Below are 25820 nucleotides of genomic sequence, written 5' to 3'. Positions count from 1 at the left end.
GTGACTTGTGTTTTCTTCCCCATTCAGCTCTCACGTCGAACCAGTAGACAGTTATGCACCACGGTTCTCCTTTTCCTGACACCCCAAACCACAGCGAGAAGAGACACGGACACCTTTAGCTGGGTCCAAACGTTGACACCACTTTGGAGTTTCCGCCTTCCTGTAGAGTAGGAGAGTTGAAATTCCGACGTTGCCCATCAGTAGCCTTAATCGGCTAAGCGATGTGTTCTAGCATTTGGGGACTTCCTTCCTTTTCATTCTCTTAGCCCGAAAGGGGAGGGCGCAAGTGATGTTGGATACATTCACAGTGAAAAGGAAACATTCTGGAACACCTCCATGCTGTTGGTTGTGTGTTATGAGCTCAGTCCTTACTGCATGCCGGCTGCTGCCCAGCCCTCTGGCTACTTTGAGGTGCACGTGTGGATGCTGGTTTTGACCCATGTCTTGGACGTGGGTCTTCTGGGGGCTCATCGAGAACACTCTGGGAGTGAATTCTCCACTGCATTTGAGGTGGCTTGCTGTCATATGCTGTTCTGGGGGCCAAGGGGTGGATAGTGCTTTATAACTGCACTGCCCCTCTAGGATGTCCTCAGAACAGAATGTTGGCTGATCTGGTGTCTGTCCAGTGTGCTGCTGTCGGCTTATGCTGCAGTGAGGAGTTTAAAAAAAGCAAACCCAAACCACTTTTGGCGCAGCTGTTCATGTTTTCCATTTTCTGAAGGCTGGCACATCCATATATTTTCTTATTTATTAGAAGGCATTATAGTCCATCATCTTTGATTGGGAAATCCATACAGTATGTTCCAAGTTAAGACCATAGTACCGTGGCAGGCACTCGGTCACGCTGGTCGAAGTGAACACAGTTGCGAATAAATACGCTGTGCCCAACTATTGATATATGACGTTCCTGCTTTTCCTTGTGGCCTTATTTTTTAGTACTTCAGCAGCATTTAGAGACCCTTTACCATGTTTCTGACACTGTGAAAGAGGACAAAGGAATTAGGAAATGGAGTCCAAAATGGAAACCGAACCAGTTACAACTGAACAGCAGGATGGGTTGTTGGTGCTTTTTTAAACATCTGAGTGGATGCATTATGGGATAGCTGTGCGTATGGAGCTGTCAGAATCATAGGGATGAAACAGGCCGGGAGCTGCTTTATCGTAAGGCTCCGTGGAGCACGTGGGTCTGGAAGGCGGTTTGAGCCAAGAGTAGGAAAAGCGTTTCAGGTAGGAAAATGGCCGGCACCGTTTCTCAGAGGCGGGCGTGAATCAGCGTGCGCGGGATGGTGTTCCATTTGGGGATTCGCTGACTGAAGCTGGAACAGTAAGAGAGACCTCAGGGAGTGTGGGTATCAAACTCTGGGTCAGGGAGGTTGGAAGAACGGGATCAGAATCACCCTGAAAGTTGTCAGCAGCATTGCCGGCACCCACAGAAAAGCTAAGAACCCACACGCGTGAGGCTGGCGAGGTCTGCTGGGGCCCGCAGGAAGCTAGCCTGCTAAATTAAGGTGATAAGTCGGGCCATAATCCTATTGTTGGTGGTTTCTTAAGAGGAAAATGGCTCACAAAACCATTGCTGATGTTCCCCTTAGGTAGTTTATCAGAGCATCTCTTCAAAAGACCGTCACCAAATAAGAGACGCATAAGTTTTAGAGGAAGGATGGGGAATTTCTTCTGTGGAAACAAGGTTTATGCAATCATGTGGTCATCAGAGTCCCACTTTAATAACAGTTTATTCTGCAAACAAGTTTTTTCCGAACATCAATATGAGTCCCAGAAAGCTTAGTGTTGAACCCAGCTTGTAAGTAACTGGGGACAGTGCTTCTGTTACCACAGCTCGGGGTGTCACAGAGGCAGCAAGGTGGTATATACTGCCCAGTTGTACCCCCCTGTACAGGCCTAACAGGAGTTATCCCGCAGCAAGGTATGTTTGGTCCTACGGAAATGGCAATGGTAAAGCAAGCTCTGTGTTCTCTCCAGGGCGTTCATTGACACCATTTGGACCTCAGGGTAAAGAAGCCCATAATTAAGTTTCGATGACTCCGCTTGAAGTCTTCCCAAGCAACCCTCACTCTATGCCCTTAGAAACAACTATGTCATCTGCGTACACGTTGCCCCTCTCGTGTTTATAGATTGTCTTGGAGTTACTTCTATTTGTTTGACTCTTTGGAGCCCAGTTCAAGCCTCACTTCCTGGGAGAGGTGAGCACGCGTTCTGGGGGACGGCTGCCTGTAAGGTAAGCACACAGCTGTGTCCATTCCTTTGTCCTGGGCTCTCGCTGGACCCGTTCTTTCAGAGCATGGCCATCGGTTTATAATGCTCTGTTTACTAGGTCGAGCGTCTGTCTCACCCCAGACTGTAATCACCATGAAAGCAGGGCCAGGTCTGCTTTTGTTTACCCGAGTGTCTTAGGACTTTGAGTTATTGAATGATTAAATGATGTGTTTAGAAAACACCTGTATATCTCATGTGTACATGTATAATGTATATGACATATACAACGCATGTATGAAATACACATATAAAGTCTGTATTGTGGGCCTTAAGTCATAAAGGGGACAGAGGTTATCTGTGTGTCCTCACTATCTTTCGTTTGTGTGCGTACTGTCTTTTTCTGTTACTACCGTAGTATTTCCGAAGTGATTGCAGGTGCCTTCATTTCTAAGACAGGTTGGTGGGATGGGGTAGGGGAGGAGAAATGGAGTCCACACGTGAAAAGGCAGGGATGAGAAAGTCCTCATTCTTCCTCATGTGATTTTCTCCATTTTCTCCTTGCCAGCTCGTGTGGAAGACAAACGACTCATGCTTCTCACTGTTCACTCTCTACCTCCTCCACCCCTTCCTCCCTTTGTGGGGTCGTCACAGCCTCTCCCATCCCCGACTGGCATCTGCTCCTTCCTGGGCTTCGTGTCAGTGGCTCACAGCGTGGGGAAGCGTACTTCTTCGGTTCCAGTGCAGGCTTCACGTGCCTGGTGGCTGGGTTCTTGCCATCGCTCTTCTCATAAGTGGCCAGCTCTGGCCACGTCTGCGGGAAGGGGCAGGGGGCTGCTGCCTGCAGCATGTGCCTTGTCTCGCTGTTGGCCTGGGTCGTAACTACTCCTTATTAATCACCCTGTGCCAGGCTTTAGTCTCGAGCTCCGGGCATATGAGGACATAGTCACAGACCCGAATCCTGTAGCTGCCAGTCTCTATGTGGAGGCATGACATATACCCAGGAAAAGAGGTGGCCTCGAAGAAGTGTCTAAGGGGGATCCCCTGGCGGTCCAGCTTCCACTGCAGGGGTCACAGGTGCGATCCCTGGTCGGGGAACTAAGATACTGCAGACTGCGCAGCACAGCCAAAAAAACCAAAAAAAACCCAGAAGTGTCTAAGGATTGTTAGGAAAAAAATGCTGAAACTTTAATGAAAAGGGAGAGCATTCTGGGCCAGTTTAGACAGAGGAGCTCTTGCAGAAAAGATGGGACAGCTGACACAATTCTCCATACCTGTTTGTATCACTACTTGTGTCCTCTCTACCTGTATATGCATTTCTTTTAGGCTTTAGTGCTTTGTCTGGATTGGGAAACCTTTGTAAGGATCCAAAGCACCCAAGTTGTTGGCTTCTCTAGCCCCAAAGGGTGATAATAAAACGCATGTGGCAAAATGTGGGGTTTGGAGTATCGAGATGTTATCACTTCCTGGGGTGCTGAGAACTGGTCTCTTGGTTGATGATGCTGTGCGTTACGGTTGCTCAAACCGTATGCTTTTCACTTTCTGTGATGAGCTTATCGAAGAGCTTTTTTGAAAATTCATCAATGAGGGGCAATTCCTGATACAAATGAGATTTAAGTAACTCCCGTTAACCCATTTAGATGATGGTCCAAAGATTAGTTCTGGCTCTAAAATTCCAGTTTGCAGAAGTTCATTGAGATAGGAGTGATCCCAGCCATTGCATCCGCAAGCACGTTGCTGGGCTAGGAATGTGGTGATGAGCAGCGAGCCCTCTGCCCCGCCATGGAGCTCACAGTCCCGCGAGGGCGGCGGACAAGCAAATGAGCCTGGGATGGTCACGGTGTCCATGCCGAGTCGACCCTCAGTAGGCACATTCTGAACTCTGCTTGGGGCTGGGGCCGGATCAGGAAAGGTTTCCACAAGATGGCCTTCATTAAGTCTGAGCCGTCAGTAGGCTTTGTCTGGTAGAGAAAGCACGGGTTATTTGTTTCAGGCAGAGGGAAGAGCGTGAGTAAATACACCTGTTTACAAAAGCTTGCGTGTGAAGAAAACTTTTTGGTGGCTGGAATGGAGGGTTAAGTCGTAGGGGCTTCAGAGGGAAAGGGTTGAGGCTGGAGAGAGAGTCGTAAGATTGTGAAGAGCCTGGAATGTCACCTAAAGGAGTTTAAGCCTGATGTCCTGAGTGAATGTCTATTTTTTCTGGTTCTGTCTTCCCTAAGTCCCTCATGTCATTTATTAACTTAATATTTTAAAAGATTCTCATTGTTGGAGGACTCATCTCCTCCCAGCTTTTCTTTTCTTTTTTTTTTTTTTTTTTTTTTTTTTGCGGTATGCGGACCTCTCACTGTTGTGGCCTCTCCCGTTGCAGAGCACAGGCTCTGGACGCACAGGGTCAGCGGCCATGGCTCACGGGCCCAGCCGCTCTGCGGCATGTGGGATCTTCCCGGACCGGGGCACGAACCCGTGTCCCCTGCATCGGCAGGCGGACTCTCAACCACTGCGCCACCAGGGAAGCCCTCCTTTTTCTTTTTCTATTGGAGTATAGTTAATTTACAGTGTTGCGTTAGTTTCTGGTGTACAGAAAAGTGATTCAGTTATACATATATAACTTTTTCACATTCTTTATTATAAGTTATTACAAGATATTGACTATAGTTCCCTGTGCTGTACAGTAGGACTCGGTTGTTTATCTGTTTTATATGTAGTAGTTTGTATCTGCTAATCGCAGACTCCTAATTTATCCCTCCCCCCACTTTTCTATGAGGCTGCCACACTGTTCCATCGTCTTTAACTTTGACACCTGGCTAGGTGTCGGCTCATCGACTCACCTGATGATGTGGTTCTGCACCCAGTATGTGTGCTGTAAAGAGCTGCTGAGTGAAGGAATGAAATATTGGATCAATGGAGTCAAGGGTCTGTTCCTTGAAGGGCATGTGAACTCAGAGTCTTTTTTTGTTCAAGTCAAACTAACAAACTGTACTCCTCACTGGGCCTCACTGGGGAAGCTGGCATAGACCTCCGTACCACCCATGGCATCTGGCAGTGTGTCTGTAAATATCAAGGGCAGGCTTAAGGCCTTGTTGGGGAGAAAGGATGGACAAGGCAAAGGAAGAGCAGAAAATGGGCATAGAAAACAGTAAAATTGGGGGAAAGAGGACAAAGTTCCTCAAGGGAAGGAGTCGGGGAGAATTTTACTAACAGCTCAGGTGCGTTCATGCCCAGATGCAAGTTTAAACTCATGTGAAGCTCCCATTCTCCTTCACCTAGACTGAAAGGAGGACCAGGTGTTCACACAGAACTTGGCAGACTCTGCTGGCCTGTTCAAACATGGGGAGGATTGAAAATGGCTGAGTAGTGAGGGGGGCTAGGCAGCGCTGGGGCCTCTAGCAGCTGTTAATTTTATAGAACACTCTAAAATAATCCTTGTGGCTGGATCTTGCCTCAGCTTTTTCTGTCTCTGATCCTTGGACAGAGAATCGTTTGAATCATTTCGTGTTCTGTTGAGTTATTTTGGTTACCCACCGGTACAGATTGGCACGAAGTGGCTTTTGCGTCTTTGTGTTGTTCTTTGGTCACCTGACTTCTCGGAACCTCAGTTTCCTTATTTAATCCTCTCAGGGTTGAGTATTAAATCATGTGAACAGGATTTGAAAACGCTAAAGCCATGCTGTAAATGTAAGGTGGGTTTTGTCAGTTACGGGGTCCTCGAGGGCGAAGCTCTCTGCTCCGTACTTGGCTTATGTATCAGTGTTCCGTCAGAGGAGCAGAGCCGCTGTGAATATTATGGAATAAGCCATTTAGTAGAGGAATTAGACTACACAATTTTGGGAGGAGCTGGGGAAATGAAGGTCTGAAAAGGGATCAAGGAAAAGCCACTAGTCGTCCCTCCGAAGCACTAGTGGGGGCGGACAGGCTGTTTCTGGCAGAGGAATCGAGAAGCCAGGCAGAGTGGGACTGCGAGTGGGGCACACGGGACTGGGAGGGGGGGTCTGGCATAAGAGCCTGTGTAAGGGTAGTTGCCTATTTATAGCTACCACCTATGAGTTTGCAATCAAGCATCTGGTGGTCTTGGATCCGAGTTGGTCAGTAAAGATAGCATTTGGGAAGAAACCCAGAGCAGAAAGAAGAGCTAGAACACACTGGAGCCCACCAACACCTGTGCATCTGTCTCTTGCTGCCTTGAACCCTGACGACCACCAGAGCATGATGGCTGTTGCTTCCTTTCCACCTCCCAAATCTCACACACACTTACGTCTCTTTTGTCCAACTCTAACCCAGAACTGCACAGGGAGAAGGTTTCCAGGGAGTGTAGTTCCAACTTGGCCATGTTGACTCAATACAAACCTGCACGATTTCATAATGTGGAATTAAGGATTTGGCATGACTGGCCTCCTGGGATCTCTCAAAGGCCATGGAACTGGAGCGACATCCTGGTTAGGTGATCTAGTGCTTCAGTGGTAAGAAGTTCACTTAGTTAATGATCCAGTCTTTAAGAAGTGACTTGCAGCTGTGTTCCTCAGTTGTATCTCCTGTCTTCCTTGCCTTTCCTGTCTGTAGTGCCAGAGGGCATGGTTATCTCAGCAGCAAAAGCTAAGGAAAGTTGCATTGACTGAAGAGCCTGTCAGTTCCCATGGAGCGCGAAGCCTTCTATCACCAAGGTTCTGTTTGACCTGGGGAAACAGATGCTTACTCTCCCTCCTCTCCTGGTATGAAGGCTAAAAGAAGATTTGCAGATATGAATGACTGCAGACCAGAGCCAGAAACTGTCGTGTAAATGTTAAGTGAGAGCAAGGTTTAGATCTCTGTACCTCCCTTCTTCACCCCCATGGTCTGTTAGTCATATTGTCCCTTCCTTGTGTTTCTGCAGCCAGCTCAGGTCAGCAAGGACTCAGGAAGTGCCTTCTATGGTCATCTTAGCTCCTGAGAAAATAACACACTTCGTGAGATTTAATGGCCACACGTGGACCATGTCATCACTCTGAATTCTTTCACCTTTTTTAAAAAAATTTTTTAAGTTTTTTATTTTTTAAAATTATTATTTTTAATATTTATTTATTTATATTTTTAAATTTTTTTTACTTTTTAAAAATTAAAAAAAATTTTTTTTTACTTTTTTATTTTTTTAATTTTTAAAAAATTTTTAAAAATTTAAAAAATTTTTTGTCACCTTTTGATTGTCAACTCTGATATTTCCCTGTGTGACCACAAGTGCTTTGCCTTCCTCCTTTCAGATTCCCTCGTATGTGTTGAACCTATTCTTCATCCTCACTGTGATCCCCCTGACCTTTTTTCCGAAGCCGCTTTCACTTCCTGGGCTCTCATCCTGGTGGTCAGCATGCCAGCAGTGAGCTTGTTAAGGACCCTCTGCCACATTTCTTTGCCAGTCCTCATATTGTAGTTGAGTAACCCACACCAACCGTAGTCTCTAAGTCTGAGCTTTATCATCTTGCTGGGGAAAATCCTACAACCTGCCCACCTGAGTTTCCTACCAGTTAGGGTGTCTTTACTGCCTCAGTGAACCTTGTGTTAGTTTTGTGATGGTTTTCCACTATATTCCTTCTAATTCTTATTCTAAACCTTGTCCACGATCTCCAGGATCTAAACCCCTCTCTGCTACTTCACTGAGACACTGGAGACCAACCTAAGGTTCCTCAAGCTTTTTGCCTCAAAACCTTGCTGTATTTTTACCCATCCTTTTCTCCTAAATTCTGAAAAAGGTAAGGGCTCCACCTTTGGCTCTTTTTTCCTTTGTATGTATACACTCTGTCCCTATGTGATCCCATGCCACTTGTGGCTTTGAATACCATTTATGTGCTGATGACTCCCCAATGAATGTCTCTGCTTGGACCTCCCCCCTGAGCGCCAGACACATAAATTTACTGCCTACTCCACTGTACCCCCACTCACATGTCCAGCAGGCATCTCAGACTTCAAAGGGCTGGAAGAAAACTCTAGCCTTGCCTGATACAAATTCCTTCCTGTCCGTTACATTCCCCTCTCAGTTAGTGGCTTCACTATGCACCCAGGTGCTCAAGCCAGAGCCTGTATCATACCAGTTCCTGTGTTCCTCACTTTCCACATTCAAAATGGCAGTGTGTCTTTTCATTTCATATCCAAAATATATCCTGCATCTGACTACTCCTGAGAATCACCACCACTACAAGCTGAGGCCGAACGTCCATCATCTTTTGCTTGGTCTGCCGTAACTTCTTCCATTCTGGTGTCCTTGCTTCCAAATTGGTCCCACAGTAATCCGTCTTTCACACAGCAACCAGTGGGCTTTCTACAATAAAGCAGGCTCCATCATTCCCTAGTTTTATGTGCTTCCTATTTCAACCAGAGTCCAAGGCCTCTGCCCCCTCGTTCATTATAATCCAGTCACACTGATCTCTTCTTCTATCCCTTGAACACCAGGCTTGCTCCATCTTAGTGCTTTTATATTTGCGGGTCTCTCTGCCTGGAGCAGTCTTACCCCAGAGTTCTACCCCTGCCTCCTTCTCATTCTGGTCTGAACTCATAGGTGACCTGCTCAGAGGCGCCTTTCCTGACCACACTGGCTAAAAGCAGCCATCCCCCATCCCCAGTCACCAGCTCGTTGGCCTATTTTATCTTGATAGCATTTATCAGCGCTCTGGACTTGTTTCCCCACTCTCCCCTTAACTGGAACACAAGCTTCTTTTGAGCAGGGACTCTTGGCCGAATGTCCGCAGTGCGTAGAAGGTGCTGAGAGGACCAGCTGGCTGACTTTCCAGGATAAACTGCCCACTTGTGCCCTTCATCTCCTCTTGCCTGCTTTGGGGTCTTTTCACGGTTGTACGCTCTCTTACTTACATCTTGATTATTCCTTTCTCCTGACTGTTACTCTCCAAGTCCCATACCACATTACTGCAAATGTGCTTCTGTGGAGGTTACCAGTGGTTGCGTGGTCATCAGTGCAGAAGTCTTTTCACAGCACCTGTCTGCCTTGACTTTTCTGCAGGTTTGACATGGTTGCTCATTTTTTCCAAACTGAAGCATAATGGGATTCTACTCTAGATGTTGTGCAGGATGCAGATAGTATAGGAACCAGGTCTTGCCTTAGGGGCTCGCAGCCTCCCAGGAGCAAGTAGATGGGTGTGTCCTTAAGTAAAACAGTAGGTATCACTCCAGCCTTTCCTTCTTGGGATTCTTGCATCCCTTGGCTGCTAGGACGTAAGCCGTTGGTTTTCTTCCTAATTGGCTACTATTCCTTTTTGCCCTTTTTCTTCTGCTTGTGTCTTAAATAATAGGAGCTCACTGTGATTTTGTCCCTTTCCCTCTTCTCTGTACTCTGTCCCCCGGTGACCCCATGGACCTCCACATCTCCCATATCTTCACCAGATCTCCTCTCCAAGCATGTGACTCCACATTTATCTGGGGCTCAGATAGCTTTGGACTGGGGGGTTTCCATGCCTGGCGGACCTTTCAACTTGTCTGAATCTCACTGACTACTTTTCTCCTCTGTGTTTCCTTGGCAGCGCTCAGCTTCCCTTGGCATGTCTCTCATCTCGGGTCTATCAATGGATTCTTCTTCCAGCATGGCTCTTAGAGCTGCTGCCTTTCCGTTCCTGCCCTTGCTCTTTTTTTTCTTTTTTTTCCCGTACGTGGGCCTCTTACTGTTGCGGCCTCTCCCTTTGCAGAGCACAGGCTCCGGACGCGCAGGCTCAGCGGCCATGGCTCACGGGCCCAGCCGCTCCGAGGCATGTGGGATCTTCCCGGACCCGGGCATGAACCCGTGTCCCCTGCATCGGCAGGCGGACTCTCAACCACTGCGCCACCAGGCACTCCCTGCCCTTGCTCTTCTTTTGATTCTTGTACCAACCTTTCCCCCAACCCCCGGCCCCATCATCTCATAGAGGGCTCCCGACTGACCACGCGTGTGTGTGTCCACTCCAGCCTGCTCTTAACTGCACTGCTCTGCTCGCCCTACTCTTCACCACTCCCCACATGTCCCCGCCTAGGCCTTTGCTTATGCTCCTCCCTTTAACTCTGATCATCTTCCTCCGCGGTGTCCCCTGCCCAAACCCTACTCCCCAGCCATTTTTCAAAGGCCCGATTTAAATGTTGACACTGCATGAAGCTTTTCACTAATCCCTTTGGAGGGACGCACCCTCACTTTCTGAGGAACCCCACAGCACTTGCTAGTACCTCTTTTTGGCTACTATATATCGTTCCTCCTGTTAGAGTTTTCACGTGCCCCTTATGACTCAACATACCGTAAGTCCCTTAAAAGAAGGTCCAAGGCTGATTTACCTTCCTCTCTCACATATCATCCAGCACGAGGGCTTCTTACTCAGTAGTTGTTTGTTAAATGAGTCATACTGCATTTGTCTAGTTTATCTCTCTGAGGTCTTAGCTGAACCTTTTTTTAAAAAATGATTCTAAGGCCCGCTCTAGTAGAACCTTATTGGCGTTTGGATGGGATTTTGAAGTACTGCCATATGTGACTTCATTACACATTCTCTGCTGGCTGTAACTTGTTTAATGTGTACATTGCTGCATTTTCATCACTTAGGGACTGTCTAGATGAAAGCCGGCATGATCCCTTCCTGCCAGACCTCTCAGCGGCAGTCCAGCAGAGGAGACAAAGGTTTTGCATTCGTTAAGTCAGATACTGCAATAAAGGCTCTGTGAGAGTTTACAGGTTTAACCTTCTTGTGTATTCACTTCTAAATCACGTGTGGACTGGGAACTTCGTATAGAAATCCATAGGCCCCTGGTCTCTCTTAAAGGCCTTGTAAGGACTGGAGAAGGGGGATTTAGCTGTCATTTTACAAGGCAGAGTGAAATACCACAAGCTCTTCGGTTTCGGTATTTCCGTTCTGCCTGTTCTACTGGATTCAGTAACTTACAATACTTATCTTACAAATGGCTCCGTTTGTAAAATCAGATTGTTTGCTTCTAGGCAGCTCGGTGAGGTGATAAAATTGGAGCAATAATAGGAACAATTGCAAAAATCCTTTGCAGATCTGCTGTACTCTACAGGCCTTGATTTAGAATAATATTGATGATAACCCAGGGAATAAAATCTATTTCCCATGGATCTCATAAGGAGGTGGAAGAGGGTGGATAAATACAGTTTCATCTTCATTAGCTTGTCTCTCTTAATGATTCCTCGTGGTTGCCAATAGTGCTTGTTGAAATAAACATTGCAGGAATAATTGCACTGAAAAACTTGCCCGACTTTTCTTGCCTATCTCCGTCCATTCTACATGATGGAAGAAAGTTGAAGGCATTTAATTATTTTCTGGAGGACTTCAGAGGTAGGCAAATAGGAATCTGGAAACAATTACCTCTTGCATGTTAATTATGTGCACCGCTGAAAAGTCAGAGAGGTGGGCTTCCAAAAGTCCTTCCCATATGTTTTTAGAATGAAGTTCTCTTCACCTTTTTTGAACATGAAAGTGTGAGATGTAGAGTTAGTATCACTTAAAATAATGAAGGCAGTCTATCAGAAAAAAATTTTTGAAGAAACTGGAAGTTATTTTTAACAATCCCGTTTCTCTAAAAACGGGATGTCTCTCCTCTAGTTCATGCCAAGAATATATATTTCTTCCCTTAGTAACTCATTTTGGTTACTTTGTTACCTATCTGGTTCACATTGCCCGTGGAGAATTGGAAGTATTTTATAGGGAATTTCAAGCCGTTGCTTCTTCCTACTCAGAGCAAAGACAAAATCAACAGAATATGGTTAGTATCAACAATGCAGTTGAAGACAAAACCAGCCCAGCCCATCTTTGCCTTGACAGTGCAGTGCATGGGCCAGATAAACCTGGGTTGAGTCCCTCACTTCATAGCTTCAGCTATGTTATTTAACCTTCAGCAAGTTATTTAACTTCTCTGAGTCTCAGTTTCCTTGGTTCTGTGATAGGGGTGGTCTGGCATATAAGAGAGATGCAGTACGTTATTATTCCTCCTCTTACTCTATCCTAGCGTTGTGGAGAGAAATTTGATGATGAATCAAAGTGAACACATTACAAAGTAAATACTTGAGAAAAGCTTATATGATTTTAGCTGAAATTACAGATTCTTTGATTAATCAAGTATTTTTTATTGTCCCCCTCTCATTAGTTTGTTATCCACTCTCTCATTTTTATGGTTATTCTAGAGTTCAGAACATACATTGTCGACTTATTAGTGTCTACTGATGGTCCTTTTATCAAATGCAAGACCTTAGAAAACATTTAGGCTCCATTTATTTCACTCTTTCCCTTGCTTTCTGTGCTGTTGTTGTCATATGTTTTAATTATGCATATATTTTAAATTCCAGAAGACATTACTAATATTGTATTACATAGTCACCATTCAGTAGATTTACCCACACAGTTACCCTTTCTGTTGCTCTTTATGCCTCCCTACATTTCCATGATTCCATCTGGGGTCATCTTCCTCCTATTTGAAGAACTCCCTTTAGTATATCAGTTTGGTATTTCGTTAGCATTTCTTTTTATTAATTCTCTTTCCCTGATTGAGAGTTGATTGAAAGCATATTGATTTTGCCTTCCTTTGTTAGCGATATCTTTTCTGTGTAGAATTCTCTGTTGGTAGTTACTTTCTTTCATCGCTTTAAAGATGTCATTCCAGGGACTTCCCTGGTGGTGCAGTGGTTAAGACTCCCCGCTCCCAGTGCAGGGGGCCCGGGTTTGATCCCTGGTCAGGGAACTAGATCCCACGTGCATGCCGCAACTAAGAGTTCGCATGCCACAACTAAGGAGCCTGCATGCCTCAACTGAGGAGCCCACATGCTGCAACTAAGACCCGGTACAACCAAGTAAATAAATAAATAAAATAAATATTAAAAAAAAAAAGATGTCATTCCATTGTCTTAAGAGCATTGTTTCTATTGAAAGTCAGGTATCATTGAATTCTTGCTCCCTTCCGTGCCTTTAGCAGTTTTACAATGATGCACCTAGGTGTGGTTTTCTTTGTATTTGTGCTGCTTTAGATATATAGTACTTCTTGAATCTGTGGCATGACGTCTTTTGTCGGTTTAAGAAATACCTTAACCATTATTTCTTCAGAAATTAATTCTAATTCTATCATATTCCTTCTCATCCTGGGACTCTGTTACACGTGTTTGACCTTTTTATCATCTCTCATGTGTCTCTTAGACTCTTTTCTGCATTTTTCATCTTTTTTACACCCTGTGCTTCAGTTTGGATATCTTATACTGACTAATGTTGCATCTAATCTGATATCAAACCCATTTATTGAGTTCTTAATTTTAGATTTTTTTTTTTAGTCCTAGGATTTTAATCTGATTATTTTAATAAAGTTAAGAAGTGAAATCCTGTTGTCTATTTCTTTAATAAATTAATCATAGTTATTTTAAAGTCCACGTGTGATAACACCAATATCTGGATCCCTGTGCATCTGTTTCTATTGTCTGGGTTATTGTCTTTTGTTTTCAGTCATTTGGTGCTGTACGGAACGTCTGGTAGGTTTTGATTGAATATTGAAAAATTGTAGAGGCTCTGTGTGATGTTATCTTCTTCACAAGAAGATTTACGTTTTATTTTTTTATTTTTCTTTCTAGCAGGCTAATACAGTAAGAGAAGCTCACTGTAATCCAGTGAGGAATTGAGATGTTTTGAGACAAGATTTCAGTATTCTTGAGAGCTGGTTGTTTGTTCAGCTTTGCTCTTACTCCAAAGGCATAGCCCTTTCCAGGGCTGTAATTCAGTCTGGGGTGTTTACTATTGTCCACCGTCTTTTGTAAACTCGGAATTCCAATTTTTGTTTCCCCAGTACTGTGAGATGGTCGAAAAATTTGCTTAACCTCTTAATGTTTATTTTCTGTTTAACTTCTCGGACACTTACCAATGTTCCCCCACCAACTCCCCCCACCTCAGCCTATGACTTTCTTTTTGTGTTTGTTTGCTTGTTTTAGACTATGACTTTCTTAATGGCCCTGAACTTCAGTTGCTGTCTTCTTGGCCCCATGAGGCACTGGCAGTTCTGAACTACTACCTTTTACTGCACAACTTGAAATTGGCAAATAGTTGAAGAGAAAAAGCAGTGCATATTGTCAGGCCCACCGTGGGGTGTTTCTGTGATCTTGGCCCCTTAGTCCCGGATACCTGGATCGATCACCAGTGCATTCAATGATCTGTTTCTTGTGTTTTGTCCATCTTTTGTAGTTGTTCTGGGGTGGGGGCAGAGGGCAGGGAGTTGATCTGATACAAGCTAGTCCATCATAGCAGAAAGTATCTCATCTCCATTATTAGTCTTTTGAAATTCATACCTCACTTATCTCCCCTCCTCCCGAAAAACATATCTGAGGCAATTTACAGTGAAATACACACGTACATGCAATAAACCTTAAACTAAAGGGTAAAGAAATCAAAAGTACAAGGGAGACAGAGAAGGCACAGGAAGGTGTAGAGGTAGAGGAGAGAGATAATCATTAGAAATTTAGATTGTGAATGGTTTCCATATTTCACCATCATATTTCGTACTAGACTTCCTTGAAGCTAAGGTGCAAAAGGACACATGAATTTTATATATGTTGGGGAAAACAGGACTTGGAAGTTGGAATACGGGTAAAAGAGGTGATGAAGCAGTAACGGTTGTACTCAGGGTTGTTTGTGTGTTCTTTGTTTTACTTTGTTTTGGTAGGTTTAGGCAGAAATTTTAAAAACAGGAATTAGGAAGCAGTGCAGGGTTCTGAGACCTATCTGAGAGGGTCTGGGCATCACCAGGGCATGGTGATGTGGTGCTGGGCCACTTAGCAATTGGGATTATGAGAGAGAGGTTTAGCATCAGTGCCTTAATACACTGCACAAAATGTGCTATTAAGGTACCCTAATTTGTGTTGAGTATCAAAGGTACTTGGGTTGTGAGAGACGCCTATATAGTTCTTGTTTGCTGGGGAAAGAACACACAATGGTCCATCAACTGGTATTTTTTTTCTGGTACTAAATTTTAAGAGACTTTTGTCGTATGGATTCTTGCGTCATTGAACAACACAATAGTGGCCTCAATAGTCCTTTCAAAACTAATAAAGAAATGCTTTTCATATAATGGTTTCTTATATTGACCCCTGAAAACAAATTTAAATTGTTTCTTAGTAAAGACATTTTTATAGAAAGCTAACCTAACACAGTTCAGGTGCCAAAGTGTTTGGGACTCTTCATTTGAAATACCGGTAGAATTTGGAAAACCAGAGGAAAATTTTTGTTTTTTTCCCCTTAGTCAACTGTTACAAGAGGTTTCAACTAAAATCGGTAATGTGTGGCTTTGCAGATATTCTTTTTGATTTGGAAAGAGCCATATGCTCTATGTTTTACAAGTTGTGTTTATTTTTTAAATATCATTAGCTGTTATTTAACAATATTAAAGGAAATATGTGCTAGATAGCAGACTGCTGGTAGCAAATTGAAATTCTGTTAACTAAACTTCAGAATCTTGCTTTGCACAGATGAGGGGCCATCCCAGTTCTGCATGTACGGCACTGCTCGGGTTTATATTTTTTTTAGATTAGAATTTGATCTTTCAAGCATCTGTTCCTATCTGCTTGGCTTTTTCCAGTGGCACTGTAATGTAGCCTGAGTCGAAGGTACTTCTGCAGGTTGAGTTGAGGCAGGAGTGCCTAAGTGACCCCAGGGGAGATGGGGAAGCCTTCCCACAGGAGGTGGTGCTACAGCTGCTTCTTGCAAGAGGCCGAGAGATTGCCGGGAGGGCATTCCAGATGAAGGAAGCACAGAAGCAGAGGCTGTGAGGCCCAAGAGAGCATGGCATTTGCAGAGACTTGAAGGGCCATTTGTTTTGTTGAAGTCTAAGGACTAAGGGCTGGGAGAATGGTAGCTGATGAAGCTGGAATGGTAGCCATGGACCAGACTATGAAGGATCTTGTGTGTCTTCTATTCGTTCATTTATTTAGCAAGTATTTATTGAACAACTACTATGTACCAGGCCCAGTTCTAGGCAGGCACTGGCATTCAGCAGTGAACAAAACAGATAAAAATCACTGCTCATTTAGACCTTGCATCCTGGTGGGAGATGGCAGATAATAAATAATAGTAAAACTATAGGGATGCACGTAAAGAATATTAGTGGTAAGTGATAAGAAGAAAATTTGGCAAGAATGAGGGTGGGTGTGTACAATTTTAAGTGGTCAAGAAAGGCCTCACTAATAAGGCGACACTAGAATGAAATGTGAAGCTGGTGATGGAGCGGGGTTTACGTCTGAGAGTGCTCCGGACCGAGAAAATGTGCAGAAGCCCTAGGTTGGAATAGGTCTGTCTGCTCAAGAGTCTTAGGAGGAAAGCACGGCTGGAGTGCAGTGGAGGGAGGAGCTTGGAGAAGAAAAGAGGGCCAGGTCCTGTGAGGTCTTGGTGGCCTCTGTGAGGACTTGGCTTTTATCTGAGTGACATGGGGAGTGATTGGAAAGCTTTGAGCAGAGTAAGGATGTAATGCACTTAAATTTTTAAAAGATGGCTTGGCTGTGTTGAGAGTGGAGGGCAAGAGCAGAGGGAAGGCAGGCAGCCAGTTGGGAGGCTGTTGCAATAATTCAGGTGAGAGGGAAGGTGGCATGAACCAGGGGCATCGCAGTGGGGGGTCTGGAAGATAGAGTGTATCCTGTAGGTGATGAGGAACCATGAGATACTTCTGACCAGTGAAGTGACATATGATTTGTGCGTTAAAAAGATGATTTGGGTGACTGTGGAAGCAGGACTGGAGAGCTGACACAAGCAGCTGGCTCAGTTTGCTGAGCTCCACTCACTAAGAATAAAGACAGACACCTTACAAGGAAGGTAGCCTCATGCCGAAGGGCCCCGTTGAGCCGGTTGTTAACCCTGGTGAACTTCTTGACAAGGGCTAGAAATTGCAAAGGTTTACATGTTAGGAAATTCCTTTGTAAACCTGTCAAGGAAGCAAAGTGAATGATTGTGATCAGGTGTATTCTAGAGGCGGCCTGCAAAGCAGGTAACCGCAGACCCTTACTGCGTGCAGGGCACTGTTGTGAGTGCTCTGTGGCTCAATTAATCCTTACACAGCCCCAAGGGTGCGTCTCCATTTCACAGATGGAAACTGGGCTCAAGGAGGATAAGCGTTAGGCTGTGCTCCCTCTTACGGGTCTCCACCATGAAGCTTCCTTCTTCTTCTTCTTTTTTTTTAAAAATATTTATTTATTTATTTATTAGGTTGCACCAGGTCTTAGTTGCAGCACACGGGCTCCTTAGTTGTGTCATGGGAACTCTTAGTTGCAGCATGCATGTGGGATCTAGTTCCCTGGCCAGGGATTGAACCCTGGCCCCCTGCATTGGGAGCGCAGAGTCTTATCCACTGCGCCACCAGGGAAGTCCTGAAGTTTCCTTCTGAAGGGTCTCTTTGGGAGAGTCAGAATTATCCAGTCATCTCTGAAATTAAATGTAAAAAGGATGACCTGTTTCCTTTGAAATGTAGTGATGATGACCTCACTGCTTGCTGGGTATTATTTCAGTGCCCTGAGTTTCCAGTGACAGAAATTATCCTAAGGAATATAAGTGGGTGTGAGTAGAATTGCAAGGAATTGAAATGTCCAGGGGAAGACGTGTGCGTGTATGTGTGTGTGTGTGTGTGTGTGTGCACGTGTGCATATGTGTTCGTTTGTGTGTATGTGTGTGTGCATATGGAATGATTTAGAAGGTATGGCAGATCTAGTGGCTCAGATGATGCCATCTAGTCATGAGGGCACATTCTCTGCACCTCTTTGGTCCCAGTGTTGACCTGGGTCTCTCCTGCTGTAGGCGGCTCCCTCACCTGGTCAGGAGGGCTGCCCACATGCAGCTTCAGAGCGAAGCAGCTCTGCAGTACCCTGATTCCAAAGGAGGTGAAAGTGTCTTCCTGCAGCTTCAGCAAAAATGAGCAAGGAGGACTCTGACCTTGTTTCAGCCCCAGTGTGCATTCCCGGGACCGGGGGTGCAGGGCATTCCTTAGATCATAGACATATCATCCCAATCTCTGCCTTGATATTCACATGGCACTCTCCCTGAGTGCTTGTCTCTGTCCAAATTTCCCCCCTTTTAAGGATACTGGTCTTTGGATTAGGGGCCCACCCTACTCCAGTATGACCTCATTACAGTTTAGCTCATTACATCTGCAACAACCCTATTCCCAAATAAGATCACATTCTGAGGTGCTGGGGGCTAGGACTTCAGCATATGAATGTGGGGGGTGGTGGTAGGGAGACACAATTCAACCCGTAACAAATGACAGAAACACAGAACTGAAAATAAATAATAGAGGTTCCATTTTATCGAGCTCTTCCTACATGGCAGAGTCTCAGCTGGCCATTTTATTTCATCAACTCAGTGACTCCTTCTTTCCTCATTTTATAGTAGAGGAAGCCAAAGCTAAGAGAGGTCTCTCAGTTTAAACTTGTCTCCTTGATTTCAGAGCCCATGCTTTCTCCTGTATCTCTTAATGCTGTACCTATTCATAGAACATCAGGAAAGAGCCGTGCAAGTTCATTTGGTCTGAATTGAAATGCTAACACAGATAATAAACACACTGCAAAAAAATGTGCTGAAGTTCATTGCAAAGAAGCAATCTTTTTTTTTTTTACATCTTTATTGGAGTATAATTGCTTTACAATGGTGTGTTAGTTTCTGCTTCATAACAAAGTGAATCAGTTATACATATACATATGTTCCCATATCTCTTCCCTCTTGCATCTCCCTCTCTCCCACCCTCCCTATCCCACCCCCAAAGAAGCGATCTTAAAGGACACACAGGTGACGGTCCCTAAGGGCCATCCCAGAGGCCTGTGAGGTCTGCACTTGGGGCAGGGAATGCCAGTGAACTCTAGGCTTTGTCCACCAGGCCTCTCATCCCCAGTAAGCCGCTGCATTCCTACCAACGCCCAGCAACCAGCCAGAGCAGGCACTGTCTCCCTTTGTGCTTCCCTATCCTCTTTCTGAATTTAGATCAGGGTGAAGAGTAGAGAGAAGGAAATGAGCCAGAAAATAGAAAATTAATACTTGGTAGAGTCGTCATATTTTAAAATTAATTTATAGGCAATGTCAGATAACCAGAGTTAAATCATTTTATCAGCAGGCTGCTCTAGGATTTAAAAATTGGCAGCCATCGTTGTAAATCAGATCTCAGGAGCCCCCGGGGGTGGTCTCTAGGGAAGAATGTTGACATTGGGTGGGAAGAAATGTAAATACTTGATTAGCTGTGTCCTTTTCTTTCACACAAAACCTAAAGTATTTCTGCCTTATGTTGAGTGATCACAGTAGGTTAAATAGTAACAGGAGGGAGAAAGCTATTCAAGTTCATGGTTAGCCTACTTTTAGTGCTTCTCTTCCTCCCTGGATATCCTAGGAGACTGTTGCATGAGAGGTACTCACCGCAGGGGGGTATTCCTGGCTTGGGGTCCTTGGGGTGGGCTCAGCCTTCTTCTGCACAGACACTGGCAGCATGCCGGTCAGTGTCACATTTCCCCAGCTGGTCGATGTCACGTTTCCACCATGTGCCTGGGAGCCGGAGCGCCCACAGTTTTACCACATTTATACTGGGAAGACCTTATTGGATTCAAGCCCTGCCTTTCACCTCTTGTTGTTGCAGCTCTTTGTCGAGGGCGTGTGGTGAGGGTCCCCGCGGGGAGTCTGGTGCGGGTGGTGGGCACTGAACTGGTCATCCCCTGCAACGTCAGCGACTACGACGGCCCCAGCGAGCAGAACTTTGACTGGAGCTTCTTGGCCTCGGGCAGCAGCTTCGTGGAGCTCGCCAGCACTTGGGAGGTGGGCTTCCCCGCCCAGCTGTACCGTGAGCGCCTGCAGAGGGGTGACATCGTGCTGCGGCGGACGGCCAACGACGCCGTGGAACTGCACATAAAGAACGTCCAGCCCTCAGACCAAGGCCACTACAAGTGTTCCACCCCCAGCACGGATGCCACCGTCCAGGGCAACTATGAGGATACAGTGCAAGTTAAAGGTACATCCTCACGGGGGGCGGGGTTGCTGCACTGGAGGACCGGACTTTCCTCTGCCACTCAGCTGTGCGGGACTGTGCCAGAAACTGAAGTCCTCTGGGTCTCTGTTGCCACCTCTGTCCGATGGAGGAATAATGTCTTACCTGATTAAAGGCAGAGGATGGGCCGGGTGGCCTCTGAGGGCCCTTTCTCTTCACTCCATTGTGATTGTGAGCCCTCCCGTGGCTGGTGAGTTGAGGCAGAGTGGTATGTGATGGCGACCCCAGCTGTGAGCCAGGTTGCCTGCGCTCAGTAAGTCCCATGGCTCGCTCTCCCACGTGTCAGCTCTGTGGCCGTGGGCATGTCCCATGCCTCAGCTTCCTCCTCTGGAAAACCTTCTGTAAAGGTCGAGGTGAGTTAGGACATGTAAAGCCTCAGAGCAATGCCATAGTAAACAGTCAGGTTAGGGACGAGGAGGTGACGGTCATGATGACACCGATGTTCAGGTTTATGGGACTAACAGATACTTAAAAGCTCATGTCTTTCTTTGTACCCTTCATGATTTAGAAGTTGTAGGGGTCATATGTGGAGAAAGAGTGATGTGGTCACTGCAACCTTATTGGCCTGGCTGTGCAAGTAATCACACCTTATGTATCTGGAATGTTTGGGTTTGTTTGTTTTTTCATTTTCCAAGTTCTGTTTGATTAATTCACACATTCAATTCTCAACCCAATGAAGAAGAGAGGGTAGGGTATTTCCCAAATTTACACATGAGGAAATGGAAGAGCATAGGTTAATGACTTGCCTAAAATCATACAGCTAATTAGTAAATGGGCAAGAGCAAACAATTTTAATTTGGGGCTAGCAAAATAGAAACATTTTTAGTGTTGTTATTATTATTACTTAAGTATGCATTTATGTGTATCCTGCCTTGTTCCAAAAAGAATTATATCAGAGTAGTAGTGTAATTAATGATCAGGAAAGCAGAAGATGTACATGATGATATAGAAAGAAGGGGTTGGTTCAGGCATTCATTCCTTCTGTAATGATTTATGGACTGCTACCATATTGTCCAGATACTGTTCCCCCATTAGACTCATGAGGGAATAAAACGGCCATGCCCATTATGCAGGTATTAAAATGTCCAATCTACCTCTTCCATTACCTCTTCTCATTCCTCTACAAAATCCAAATATGGTTTTGAGAAAAAAGTCCCGTAAGACATTCTTGCGTTGGAGTTAAATAATGCATTGCTTTTGTAGCCATCACACACACGGTACACCTCCACTAGGTCAGATGCACCCTCGTCTCCATGTGTAATTCTCATCTTGAGGAGTTGGAGGCAGCAGGGGGGAACCTACCCCTCCGCCCCCACTGCCCAGTATCTTTCTGTTTGTTCTCCAGTCTTTGAAAGACAGGAGTAAGAAGAGGCTTTCCTGGGGTCAGGAAAGCAGATGGATGGCCGTGAAAGAGACTGGCTGGCTGCCCAAGTGGAGCCTCTCGTGGCTGCCATGCATGGTCTAGTGTCTCTCTGGCCTTCAGCTTCATGGTTCTTCAAACTATATATCCATGGCCTCAGGGATAACTGGTCTTGGGAACTGAGTCATGTTAGCTGGACTCACAGACTGATGTGTATAGTAGAAGGTCATTATATTCATTTGCAAGAGATAGGTCTTTGTGATGTGTCCTTCTAAACATGTAGCAGTTTTTTTTTTCTGTTATTTAGAGTAGTCCCTTCTCAAGGACACTGAATTCGTTTCTGAGTGTGGGATGGCAGGAAAACCCAAGGAGATGATGCACAGTGGTGTTTGGGGATTCTCTCAGCCAGCCGGTAGGCAAGCCTGAGAGGTCGTCCCTGCCCTTTGGTAGGGACCTCCTCGCTGGTTACTTCACGTGTGGCTTCCCTTCCTCAAGAGCAGTCACCGACACTTCCCTGATCTCAGGCCCCCTTTTTCTAGACTATGGAAGAGCCCAGCTTTTCCCCAGTGGGTCCTAATAGTTAAATAGCTGAGGCGTCAGTTTTCCTGGATGGGTTCCTACCCTGCAGATACCCGCTGCTCACTCTAGTCATTCTTAGACATTCCCCAGGCCTCAAGGCACAGGAAGCTCTCCTGTGCTTTTGTGCTTTGCGGATCACACTGCCTTAACTCCTAGAAGATACCCCTGGTTCTCTACTCTAGCCTGTGTCCTAACAATGGAGTGTTGGACAGTAGCGGCTGGTTATTTGATTGTAATTGCTGAGTGCCAAGCACCGTCCTGGGCACCTTCCCTTATAACTGGTTTAATTCTCAGTCAACTTCCGGAGATAGGTCTCGTTGTCATCCCTTTTTAGAGTTGAGGAAAACGAGGCACGGAGGGGTAAAGTGACTTGCCTGAGGGTGGCAGAAGTAGACCTCCAAGGCACAGCTCCCAGAAGGGAATTTGCACCACCTCGTTCTAGCCAGGGGTCTTATTAGTGTCTCCTCTTTTTTCAAGTCAGAAAGTTGAGCTCATAGATGAAGCGCAATGGGCAGCCGTGCCCATCTGGGCTTTAGAACAGGGGAGGGGAGGAGGAAATTGCGCCGCAAGCCCCGGACGGTGCTGGGCACTTGCGCAGTGGCTGGGGTGGCGGTGTGCTGACGGCTCCGCTTTCTCCCTGCAGTGCTGCCGGATGCTCTGCGCGTGGCCGCCGGCCCGCAGCCCTCCCCGGGCCCCAGCCTGCGCGAGGGCGAGCCCTTCGAGCTGCGCTGTTCGGCCTCCACCGCGTCGCCGCTGCACACGCACCTGGCGCTGCTTTGGGAGGTGTGGCGCGGCCCCGCCCGCCGGAGCATCCTCTCCTTGACCCACGAGGGCAGGTTGCGGCCCGGCCCCGGCTACGAGCAGCGCTACCGCAGCGGGGACGTGCGCCTGGACACCGTGGGGAGCGACGGGTACCGCCTCTCCGTGTCCCGGGCCCTGGCCTCCGACCAGGGTTCCTACCGGTGCGTCGTCAGCGAGTGGATCGGAGAGCAGGGTAACTGGCAAGAAATTCAAGAAAAAGCCGTGGATGTGGCCACCGTGGTGATCCAGCCAACAGGTGAGCTTCTGGAAATTGCATGTTTTAGACTGTATGTTATTCAGGGCAATGTGGTGTAAAGAACTCGGCCAGGAGCCTTTTTCTTCTCTGACAAGATTTCTGCTCCTCCTGGGAGGCCTCGCGTTGACGGGTGACGGAGTAGGGTGGTGTTAATGGTTTGGGGAGGATGCATTTGTTTTGTGCCAAATGCCGAGACCCCTGGGAAGCTGCAGGTTGCATAAGATACTTTGAGTATTTTGTGACTGAAAGATTAAGTCCTTTTAAGTGCCAGGAGAGGTCCGGCCTGGTGGTCAGAGGGGCTTTGGGGTGGAGCTGCCCCCAGCCCGCTCCCTTGGCTTCATTTTGTTTAGTGTTTCCTAGATCTCTGGATCTGCCCTTCCCCACAGCTGTTGGGGACGCGTCTGGCTCATCCCCAAACCTCTCGTCTGACTTGGGTCCTCTAGACCTGCCTTTCAGGTCCCCTCAGATGTGACATCCCCTTGTAGGTGAGGGATTCCCTAGGGCTGGGCCTCTTCTTATGTCCTCTATGCCACATACCCCAGAAGCATTCAGCTGTGGGGTCTATATGCAAGAAGTTTTTGTCATCTGTGAACGAGCCTTTTCAAAAACAACAAACAAAACCCTTCTTACTCCTGCAAGAGAAGTAATTAAGGAAATGCAAAATACATTTTCGGAAACCCATAAAAATAAAAGAAAAACAAATAGGAAAGAAAAACAGGCCAGTTTCCAACAGGCATCAGTAGAGAACCTACTGTGTGCTCAGTTCTGTCCTGGGCTCTGGGGTCAGAGATGCTTAAGGATCGTTCCCAGGCCTCATGGAGCTTCTGGCTTGGCAGAGAGAAGGTGAAAAGAGCCCATCTCAGGGTGATGTCACTGCTGTGGATGGTTGGATACACTTGGTTTGCTGAGAGTCTGACATCTCCAGATCTCAGAGTACTCTGCTGCTGTTGCTGCTGCCCCCTGTTCTGTAAACTGGGAAGACCTTGGCTGGACTCATTTCCTGACTATAAACAAGAGTGTGTGGTCGCTCTGTTGCTGAGGTTGGAAGGAAAGCAGGAAACGATACACACGGGGAGTGTTTTTCCTCTGCAAGCTGCATTGTCCTGAGCACTCTACCCTGCGTTTACACCACAACACAGGAGCTGGATTTGGGAAAAGCAGCGCTGACTGGCCACTGAGTGACAGTGGCCGTCAGTGAGGTTGGAGGTGCTCTTGCCGACAAGAGGGGCTGCAGGTCACACTCAGTCTTGGTTCTCCTGGCTGCAGAAATCACTTTCCGGATGGATTCAGGTCACCTGCCTTTTCGGAAGTGATCTGCCAGGAATCTGACCTAAGAAACCACAGATATTCAGCTTGCATCGAACGACTGTTTTAACGGGGCAGGAGGGTTAAGAATTTCAGCTTGGCAGAGAATTATTTTTTCATACAAGAATTTCAGTTGTAAAGGTTTTTTTTTTTTTTTTTCGTTTCAAACAAGCCACAAAACCCAGAGTATAGTTATAAGACTTGAATACCCTGTGTCTATTAGGCAGGCGGTAGCATCTGGCTCTCACCTGAGCCTGAGGGCTCGTAGCTTTTTGTGCCATGGGCGTCTTTGACAGTCCTTTGAAGCTCACAAACCTTTTCTCAGAGTTAATATGTTTTAATTCATAAAATCCATGTGGAGGATGACAAAGGAAAACAATTACATTGAAGAGTAATCAAAATATTTTAAGACAAATTTGTTATATAATAATATAATATTTTATTATTGCATTAAATAATAAGATATAGTGGCAGGCCTAACAACTACTGTAATTTCTGATAAGTGATGAATATAAATGATATGTTAAGATATCTGCAACAATTGTCAGGTGATGTGAAAATATCTGTGATGTCTATTGGGAACAAGGTCCCAGGGACAGATAATGCTACACTGGTTTGTTGCTTAGTTTCATAATGAGAGGACCTGCTATGTTTCCCGTAGAGGTTAGTAAAACAAAGACAATTTGTTTTTCCCGTCCATGTCACAGATTCCTTAAATTCTCTTTGTGGACCCCAGGTTAAGACCCACCACACTAGAGTGATGGTCTTTCTCATTTTCAGCACCTGCATTCTCCACAGCTAGCTTTTTTTTTAAAATTAAAGTGTAGTTGATTTACAATAGTATGTTAGTTTCAAGTGTACAACATAGTGATTCAATAGTTTTATAGATTTTACTCCATTAAAGTTATAAAACATTGGCTATATTTCCCGTGCTGTGTACTACATCCTGTATCTTATTTATTTTATACTTAGTAGTTGTACCTCTTGATCCCCTTCCTGTATCTTGCCCCACCCCCTCCCCCTCTCTCCACTGGTAACCACTGATTTGTTCTCTGTACCTGTGAGTCTGTTTTTGTTCTGTTATATTGATTCATTTGTTTCATTTTTTAGAGTCCACATATAAGTGAAAACATGCACTATTTGTCTTTTTCTGCCTGACTTACTTCACTAAGGATAATACCCTACAGGTTTTGTTGCACATGGCATTATTTCATTCTTTTTTGCAGCTGAGTAATAATCCATTGTATTTGTACACCACATCTTCTTTAATCATTCTTCTGTTGATGGACCCTTAGGTTGCTTCCATATCTTGGCTATTGTAAATAGTGCTGC

The 25820-nt window shown here is 45.7% G+C and overlaps 1 protein-coding gene across 1 annotated transcript in view; it reads left to right on the top strand.

Moving 5' to 3' along the window:
- PTGFRN (prostaglandin F2 receptor inhibitor) overlaps window positions 1-25820 on the top strand; it is an 86111-nt gene that overhangs the window by 10217 nt on the left and 50074 nt on the right. Inside the window, exons 2-3 of the mRNA XM_019919686.3 lie at window positions 19783-20151; window positions 22770-23183. Of these exons, the coding sequence (XP_019775245.2) occupies window positions 19783-20151; window positions 22770-23183 (783 nt within the window). The remainder of the gene's footprint in view (window positions 1-19782; window positions 20152-22769; window positions 23184-25820) is intronic.

Source organism: Tursiops truncatus, chromosome 1 (assembly GCF_011762595.2).
Source record: "Tursiops truncatus isolate mTurTru1 chromosome 1, mTurTru1.mat.Y, whole genome shotgun sequence".
NCBI classification, from domain to species: domain Eukaryota; kingdom Metazoa; phylum Chordata; class Mammalia; order Artiodactyla; family Delphinidae; genus Tursiops; species Tursiops truncatus.
This window is presented reverse-complemented; position numbering and strand designations above follow the sequence as displayed.